This window comes from Asparagus officinalis, chromosome 4, assembly GCF_001876935.1.
Source record: "Asparagus officinalis chromosome 4, Aspof.V1, whole genome shotgun sequence".
In the NCBI taxonomy this organism is placed as follows: domain Eukaryota; kingdom Viridiplantae; phylum Streptophyta; class Magnoliopsida; order Asparagales; family Asparagaceae; genus Asparagus; species Asparagus officinalis.
The window spans coordinates 130237613-130247790 of NC_033797.1; the positions used below are offsets into that span (position 1 = coordinate 130237613).

The 10178-nt window shown below is 36.0% G+C and overlaps 1 protein-coding gene across 1 annotated transcript; it reads right to left on the minus strand.

The window, feature by feature from the left end:
* On the minus strand, window positions 3924-6013 carry LOC109836152. The gene is made up of 2 exons (XM_020404038.1): window positions 4840-6013; window positions 3924-4344 (listed from the first exon to the last, which is right to left on the minus strand). The coding sequence occupies exons 1-2, from the start codon at window positions 5159-5161 to the stop codon at window positions 4229-4231; spliced, it is 438 nt and encodes a 145-aa protein (XP_020259627.1). The 5' UTR covers window positions 5162-6013; the 3' UTR covers window positions 3924-4228.

A 10178-nucleotide genomic window follows, 5' to 3' on the forward strand; every position in this document is an offset into this window, starting at 1 on the left:
TATGTTACCACCATTATACTTTGCACAATAATCCATCCACATCGCCCAAGCAATTTGATCTCGTAGCTCCTTCCATTCATTTCTTGAATCTCGATCCTCTCTGTGTCCTAGTTTGAGTATAATCCACCACACTTGAGTCATCGTCATTGGTCACTTCCCCATTATCTTCATCAATGTCTATATTTTCATTTAAAATATCATCATATGGATCTTCTATAACAATGAAATTGTGTAACACGGTACACGCTAGTACAATGTCCACTTGAGTGGGAAATGGATAATTTGGCTTCGCCGATAGTATTTTAAACCGGTTCTTCAATATACCAAATGTGCATTCAATTTTGATCTTAAACTTGAATGCCTTAAATTAAACAACTCTTTTCTATTCTTTGGTGTCCTACCGGTGTGCTCTTTTAAATGATATCGTACACCGTGATATGGGGATATGAAGCCTGGCATTGTGGTGTATCCCGCATCACATAGGTAATATTTACCTACATTACAATTAAACAATATCTTCATATCACACACTATTGACAAGTATTTAATTTTTTTCTTAATTGTGAACAAGTAAGAATTAATACCATCATAAACTCGAAGCCCGTAAGGCTGTGGTCTCGACAAAGCACCTGTAATATCCTATAGTCATTTGCTGCTCCCTCCCGCCCAGCTAGGACATAGGTGAATAGTTTATTAGGGGTGCATGCTGCTAGGACGTTTTGTGTCACACCTTTTCTCTCTCTAAAACGGGCAACTAGGTTACTGGGTAATACTGCGTCAACGTGTGTGCCATCTATCATACCAATGCAATCCTATAAAAAAATATAAGTTATAATATATTCAATAAAATACATATTCACTTTAAAACAGATGTTGAGGTGTATGTATTATTTTTACCTTGAAGTAAGGAAAATAATTTGGGTTGTTTGCAATCTCTGCAGGAACTTCATTTGGAGCTTGCTTCATATAGCGATCACGTAACCCATTCATTGCTTGTAGGACTTTATTGAAATACTTACTCACTGTTTCTCCCGATCTTATGAACTCAGTCATTATTATTCTATTTTTAGTTTTATGCCCCACTATACTCAGGAACATAGCGAGCTGTTCTTCGACTTGAACATGTCTTGAATCCTCTAATAAACCGTTTTCTTTCATTACTGTGGCAAGTTTGAAAAAGGCACTCGGTCTCATTCTAATGTAAGACCGACAACTATCACTATAGCCTTCCAATACACGTTTGAAGTGAGCTTCTCTGCAATAAATTTTTTGGATTTTTTCCTCCTTCGTACAAGATGAAATTCTCTTGCGCTTAGCACGCATTATCAGAATATATGTTATTATTGTGACCACCGCAGACACAGCTGTATTAGCACACATCCTCTTCAATTGTTCTTCATCTACGTTATCCATCTAAATCCATTGTAAAATTAGCATATATTTACAACTTAACAGTAATATTGTTTGGAAACTAAAGATAATTAAATAACTAATAAAAATATTAAAATCATAAAACCATATATCTACATATCCACAAATATATATAAAGTAGTGAAACTTTCATTTCATATTTTGCACCCTAAGCATGCACGCTGATCAAACAAATATAATTAAGGTTTTCATTCCATGGTTTAGTCATTTGAAGGACTACAACAACAACAACCCCAGAGAACCAAAGCTCAATAATCAACTATATACCAAAACCCTTGATTCATGAGAGATTAGACATGTAGATGCCAAGCAGTTGCGAATGAAACCCCACTGACAAATAATTCTAATAAAATCAGTAATAAACTATATACCAAATGAAACAACCACCGAACAATACCCTTGTTTCAATAATTAAACATATACCAAATTCAATAATTCCACTACCAATGTTAATTTAATCAGAGCAAGCACAATTAAATAATCAAATTAAAAGGGTTAAATTGATTTATACCTGTAGATGCCAAGCTGTTGCGAAGGGAAAAATTCAGAAATTGATGTCATTACCAACAAACCCCACCGGACGGAACAACCAGCAAACCGAAGAACCCAACAATATCAAAGATCAACGGGAGAAGAACAGCATAAAAAACCCAGAAATTGATGTCGTTACCAACAAACCCCACCAACAAAGATCAAAATCGAAGAACAGCGGACAGCGGGAGAAGCCGAGCCCAAAATCTAGGGCAAATCCACAAACCGAAGAACCCAACAACAATATCAAAGATCAGCGGGAGAAGAACAGCCAGCAAGCCCAGAAATTGTTGTCGTGACCAACAAACCCAACCAACCAAAAACAATATCGAAGAACATCGGATCGTGGGAGAAGCCGAGCCCAAAATCTAGGGCAAATCCACAAACTGAAACCCAAATAATATCGAAGAACAACGAGAGAGGAGGTGCGAAGGAACTTGGGAGAGGCGGGAGAAGAAACGCCCAGTTGCGATTCCAGAGCTAGGGTTCGAAATCGAGAGGATTAGGAATCAGAAAACGAAAACAGTGGCAAATGTCAGATTTCTCGCCCAAATCCTCTCCCCCCCTCCGATTTCGGTTTCTTGAAAAAACCACGACTGTAGCAACTTTATGGAATACGTAATCCATAAATTTTTCCCCAGCCAAACTCTAGATTAGGATTCACAAAGATTTCATAATTTACACTTTTGCCACTGTCAGACCACTCAAAGATTTCATAATTTACACTTTTGCCACTGTCAGACCACTAATACTAATCCTTTTCTATAAAAGTGTAAAACAAACAGCCCCTAAATGTATAGGAAGCTCGAAGTTTGTTCTTGGAAATTGCCAAGAGTATTAACTGATCATTGGAAATAGCAAAGGAGAAATAATATAAAAGGGGATGTGTTAGTGTTAAGAAGAAAAATTCTCTAAGGACCCAAAATATGGGCCCAACAGGGAGGACAGGTGAGGTGTCTCCCTTCTATTTGTATATTGAGTTGACCATCATTAATGATGGTCAGCTCATTATACAATAGGAGGGAGACACCTCACATGTACCCCCTGTTGGTCCCATATTTTGGGTCCCTGTAGCAAAGCTCGTGTTAAGAATTAACTGGTCATTGGAAATAGCAAAGGAGAAAGAATATAAAAGGGGATGTGTTAGTAAGAAAGTCAACCTCAAAACTGTTTGGGCGGTCCGACTAGCCGATCAACCAATAGTGAGACTTGATCGATCTATTATCCTCCTTTTCACCAGTTCTGATATGTTATGTTTTTTACTACAGTGAAACTTGACCGATCTATTCTCCTCCTTTTCATCAATTCTAATATGTTATGCTTTTGACTCTTTCTATGTATCCCATTCTAAAGCCGATTGCTGTATCCTTACAATATAATTACAAAATGTCTATATTCAGTAGCTTATATATGTTATTCATAAGAGTTTCTTTTGTAAGCAACTTGTCATAAGCTTCAACAATAACAAATTGGCCTAGAATAGAAGAGATTTAGATTCTCTTTAGTACTCAAATGTAATAGAGAGACAACTACTTTTCTTCTTATACATTGATTTCCTGTAGAGGATCAAAACAATGTTTCATCCAAATGATAATAGGAACAGATTTGAAGAAAAAAAATCTCAATTTTCTCTCATGACTTCGATCATATTTCCCTTTTAATTTCTCTTCCTTCAATTCTCCTTCACTCCATTTTTTTCCTTATCTTTTTCTAGCATCACTTTTTATTATCTTTTCTCTTTTTTTGTCTATCTATTTTTTTAAGTTTATCTCATTTTATTTTCACCATATTATATATATTTTTTATATTAAAAAATTATGATTATTTTCTACCAGAAATAAATTAGTTGCTAATTGTCAACAATAACTTCTTAATAAGAAATTATTTTTCTTTGAAACTTTTTTCTCTACTTTGAAATTAAAATTTTTCTCTGTTTCATTTTTTTTTTTGAAAGGAAGAAGCAGGGTGAGAACCCCTGCTCATATATAAAACTATAAAACCAAACTGTGATGAATATATACAAATGAACACGTAGAGAGTAAGAAAAGGAGTCAGGAGAAGAAATTTTCGGATGGGAGCGGACCTTGTCGTCACCAACCAGAAAATTTCTCCACTGGCTCCTAACTTCCTAGAGAGGAAAACGAAACAAAAAAAGAAAGCCACATCAGGGAAAAGATCAAGGTTTAGTTGAGTTATTACAAAAGATCTAACCATAAGTAACCAATAGCAAAAGGTCTAGAGAAGCCACCACTTGAGAGCACTAGGATTAGCTGGGGAAATTCTCTCCCATATTGTCCTCCGGAACGGATTTGGCCCGCTGGTGAAGACCCAGCTCAACCGCAGCGCTGTGTAAAATGGAAGCTCTTTTGCTGCTGGAGGCAGCTGTCCACAAAAGAGTGAATTGAGCTATATTAGCAGCTATGACATGAATAGGTGTATGAACCTTTTCTAATATGAACTTATTCCTGCAATACCATAACCACCAACAACAAGAAGGAAGGATGACTTTCCATAGGGATTTGATGGTCTTGTTGAGGAAGAAGTCACCTTGAGCAGAGATGAGTGAGTCAATCCCCTCTGGCCAGTTCCCCAACTGTCCATTAGGGAAGAGAAGGGACCAAACTAATCTGGTGAAAGAACAATCATTGAACAAGTGATCGTGGGTTTCTATGTTTGTACTGCACATGGGACATACTGTATCCCCTGACCAACCTTTTTTTGCTAAAACATCTCTTGTGTTTAATTTGTGAAGACTCAAGGACCAAAAGAAGATCTTCACCTTAAGTGGAGTGGGCGACTTCCAGATGAAATTATGAAGGTGGGAGGTAGATCCTACTGAGTTAAAAAAAGAGTAGAGAGATTTTACAGTATACTTGCCTGAATGGTGGTGGTACCAAAAAATCTCATCTCTGTTGGAAACTACAAGAGGATTAACTGACTCAAGCTTATGATATAGTTGTTCAATCTGATATCTGTCTTCCTCTGAAATGCCTCTTCTGATAATGGGGTGCCACTTCCAGGAATTGTTGATGAAAAGGCCATGACTACTGGTGATAGAGGAATTTGCAAAGGCAAGCTGATGAGCTCTGGGGAACAAACTACTGAGAGTGTTATCTCCAGACCATTTATCTTGCCAGAATCTACAAAGATTTTCATCCCCCAATCTCCATCGAACCAAATGAAAGAAATTAAGGATCATGAATAGAGAATAAATCCTTCATTTTTAGGTTATCTAAAGTATGTTTTGTGATTTTTCTATGCTAACATTAAAGTTTCTAGAGAAAAAACTAAAATCAACTTAATTCTTCATTTTTAACAATTGGAATGAAGATCGGGCGTATTTAGAAAAGTATGGTTTTGTTATTTTCTATATCATTCTTATATAAATGGATGAAAATATTTATTAGCCAATGATTCTTCACCACGAACAAGTTCATCCATCTTACAAAAATATAGGAAAAAATCTCATGTGTTTTTTAAGATGCAAAAGTTTGATATATTTCATAGTTTAACCAACACATTTATAAACAAAATTCAACATGAGATGTACAATATATCCACATTAAAGTCTATGCTAAAAAAACATGGAAATAAATTTAAATTTAATGAGGTGATATTATAATTAAATTTAATTATATAAAAATATTCCAAAGCAAAAGATTATAAAAAGAATAAAAAAGAGAAATGACAAAAGATACAAAAGAAAAATAAAAAGAATAGATGCAAGAAAATAAAGAAAAGAGAGGAAAAGGATAAGGAAGTAAGAATATTGGAAAGAAATCATGATTAATGAAGAGAAAAAAGGAGATTTGTTCAATAATATTGTTTCTATAAGAGCATTGATAACTATAATACAATCACCTGAGTAAGTTTCCCTTTTTGTTACTTTTCTCAAAGATCTCCTTTGGAAGACTTCTTGCCCAAATGAGTGCTCTAACTCATTTACGTTCAACATTAACAAAGTCTAGTGTGTTTTCCGAGCAGGAACACTCATCTAAGCAAGAAGCCTTCCCATTGGATCATTAAGTAATCCTCAATATTTCAACCAACAAGCTAGCCTTTGCCTTAAGTTCCTACATAGAGCAAGTTCTTGTGAGCTTGCTCTCTTTATAGGCACTCCATGTGAGTAGGGCCACTAATATGCGTGATCTTTTCCTACGCCTACACCCGATAGCAAGGAGACGCGTTTTCCTTTAATGCATGTGGGGGCCACGAATTTGGTGTGAGGAGATTTCACATGTGAGGCCACACCCGATTGTACTAGTGTAGCTCTATAAATAGCCTTTTAATTTGTGCCCTAGGTGGGTGTGCGAAGTTGAGGCAGAGGAAACAAATATTGGCGGCTGGGCTTGAAGAATCAAAACGCGCAGACCTGCAAGGGACGCCGCTGTGAACTACAACAAAAAAGCTAATCTGCGAGGAACAAGTTTGTCATTAAAAGTCGAGATTTCATCGCCGTAGTGTGTTGGCGAGGAAAAAACTTTGGTCACCATTTCCTCGCGGTAGGGTGGTCAAGAAAAGTTTCTGCGAGGAATATTATAATTTCTCGCGAAACCCTTTTTGCGATGAATATATTCTTTTCTCGTTGTTACTCTTTAGCCTCGATATTTTTCCTCACCTAATCTCATACATTTTTCATCGCTAAACTACAGTTTCCTCGCCAATGATACATGAATAATATTTAATTTATATATAATAAAAGTTCTAAAAAAACTATTTTCGTTGTTGTAAGTATCTTTCAGCGAGAAAATTGTTCCTCGCCAAAGATAAATCTTTAACGAGGAAATTGATTTTATTCATTATATGTATCTTTTTCTCATGGAAACAGTTCCTCAATAAAGGGACTCAAAGACGAGGAAATTTAAATTTGTCGTTGTAGATTGTACCCCGGACTCAAAGACGAGGAAATTTAAATTTGTCGTTGTAGATTGTACCCCATATTCCTCGCCAAAAAAATTCAATTACGAGGAAATTTACATTTGTCAATATAGGTTATATGGTCTATATCGAGGAAAATTACAACAGAAGCGACAACAAAGAAACATTTCTCCAAGTTTAAGTATTTGTCATCAATTGTCACCACAGTACATCAAACCAATTAAAATAAATAAAGCAAGCAAGTTTCTACTATAAGTAACAATGCTAGTCTAAAGAAGCAAGCAAGTTTCTACTATAAGTAACAATGCTAGTCTAAAGCAATAACAAATGCAACACGATCAAAGAAACATTTCTCTAAGTTTAAGTTCACTAAGAACACTAAGCTGATGGACGTTGCCCGAAAAAATTAGCAATAAACTCCTCAAACTTTTTGGCTTGCTCCTCCAATCTTTAAATTACCTCATTTTGCGCATCGATCTTTTCTTGTTGAGTTCCTACAAGTTGTTGGGTCTCTTGAAGCTGTTCCTCATTTTGCGCATCGATCTTTTCTTGTTGAGTTCCTACAAGTTGTTGGGTCTCTTGAAGCTGTTCTTGCAACTCTTTATTCTTTTCAGACATTTCACTCATCGAAGAACGAGGGAACCTTAATGGTGGTGGTCTAGGGCCAAAACCACAGCCCTTAATCTTAATGGTGGTGGTCTAGGGCCAAAACCACAGCCCTTAATGTAGCCTGATTTGACTTTGAGAACTTTTGTACAAATTTCCTCATTTGTCATTGTTCGAGTTCCATCAGGTTGAGTGGTATCTGCTCACATCTTTATCATTTGATCCTATAAGTAAAAAATATATCCAGTTCAATCATATGCAACTTCTCAATTACAATCTAATCAATATAATCATCTTTAGAACAATAATATCAGTTTCACCTATATTCTTAAAATATTATAAAAGCATGGGTGGGTGAAAGAGTGGAGTGTGGGGGAGTGTGTTTATTGTTTTTTGGGGGTTGTGTACATGGGTGGGTGGTTTTTGTAATGGTGAGGGGTATTGCAGCTAGAAACCTTAGCGATTAAATATGCAACATCGTGTCCAAGCCCACATTCCATGTCAGTACACATAGGTTGCACTCACAGATGATAAATTTTCAAGTAATTTGCAGTATTGCAAAACTTTTGCAGGAGAATGCCTATGACAATGGTTACAACTTATATTCAGTTCTCAGACTAAAACAGGGTTCTGCAGGAACTGACCTCATGAAACGCAGATATTATGCACACCAATAAGATACAAACATGAAACAATGTTATGCCACTATGCTATTGATATAATATAACACAACCAGGGGCAAGAAACTGATTGAATGATTAACAAAAAGTTCATTAACTGTTTCTCTCATTATTCAATTACATTTTGGTAGGTCATTTAATAGTGAAGATAATTCTCAGTACTCCTTTCATAAATGAGCAAAACTTGACCAGCCGTAAATTCTATTCATATGGAAACATACTTTTGGTTCACATTTGTTAACTTTTATATTGTGTGAGACATGTTTCTATTGCTCCATTATTGATTTTCTAAATTGTACTTGTACATCATGGTGTTAAAATGTAACAAATAGCTTGTGTTTATTTCAAACAATTGTTAGAATAATTAATGAATAACTACCAACTAATATAAACAAATATATGCGCAAATGTGCTAAACGGTTATTTTATGTGTGCACAATCACACACGTGTTCGATCATGTCCCTACTTCAAACAAAGTAGTATAGAGTAGGAAACAGAAGCGGAAGCAGCAATCTGGGTCTCCAAGAGTATTACCCATAAAGAGCACAGCAGACTGCTGTTTAGCTACAGAAGCACAGTACGTCCTTCTGGAGCAGTTGGTGAAGGGCAAAATTCTCCGCCATACGGCAGCGCAGGGCATTGTCAAGCCGCCGACATTCTGATTCTAGATATTTGCTCTTCATCTCAAGTTCTTTCACATACATCTTCTTCCTCTCCCGTGATTGCATGGCAAACTCTCTATTCCTTATCTGCCTGTAAATTTCAAGGGTAGAATGTAATATAATATATAACATTGATGAAATCAGTAATTTTCTCATACATAAAACCACAAAAACACCTAAGCAGTATCTCTAACTACCCTTAATAAATCAAGTTCAGTTGACGTTTTCACACTGAACTGAACTATTGACATTTTCACACTGAACTGGATCCACACACAGCACCATCTCATGGAATGAAATATACCTTAGATATTGTAAACTTAAGCAATATTCATTCTATCCGCAAATCTCTTACCTTTCACATGCAGAAAACCTATTCTACAGACTAACCAAGCCTTCCAATCAGAACCCAAAAAAAGAACAGGGACAATGAGAAACTTCATGGTCCAGTTACGTAATTGCGAAACACCTTTGTAAATTCTGGGGATATAAATAGCCTCAGATATCTCTTATTTAAAGACGAATAATCCGTCTCAGCATCCACCAAATTGGACTATTTACCTTGGTAGGGCCTGATGCATTCCCCTTGTAAACCTCTTTACTGATTGAATACTCCAGAATCTCCTTTGCCCATTCTGGTGGACTTTTCTCCAAAGAAGAGTATACGCAATTTCTAATTCTTGCTCCCACATTAGTAGGCAGTTTTCTTACAGGTTCCAGTGGTTGTGCTCACTCAGGAAGATTGCTGCTTGTAATGATTGCTGGTTCAAGTGTACCTGCTGCATCAGAATCTTTGTGGTTGATTGCTGGTTCAAGTGTACCTGCTGCATCAGAATCTTTGTGGTCAACAGGCAAAACATCACTCTTCTGTTTTGTAGTACAAGATAAGCTGCATCAGAATCTTTGTGGTCAACAGGCAAAACATCACTCTTCTGTTTTGTAGTACAAGATAATTGCATCTGCCTCTGCAAGAAGCTGAGATTCACAAACATCAGTATATAGTTAGTACATTACGAACATAATTCTAAAACAAAATTAAACAATAAAGAAAAAACTGTTGTCCAAAATGTTCAGCAAAGAGTAGAGAATATAAAAATCAAATTAGTAGGTTGAGTAAGATAGAAGCACTCCAAATTAAACTCCCTCGTTTGTACGGTCTGTTTGAATCAAATCCTATAACCACATCAATATGATTTTTCTAAAACTAAAATAAAATCTCAACAAATCAACATATCATAACTTTAAGAGGAAAAATTTAAATATGAAAAAACAAAAAGGCTACCTATAGTAGTGATCGCATCTTGATTTTCTCGACGACAATGGTCGTTCATAGCCAGCTCGTCCCTACAATAAAACTTTAATTAACATGAATTAACATGAAGTAAGTGC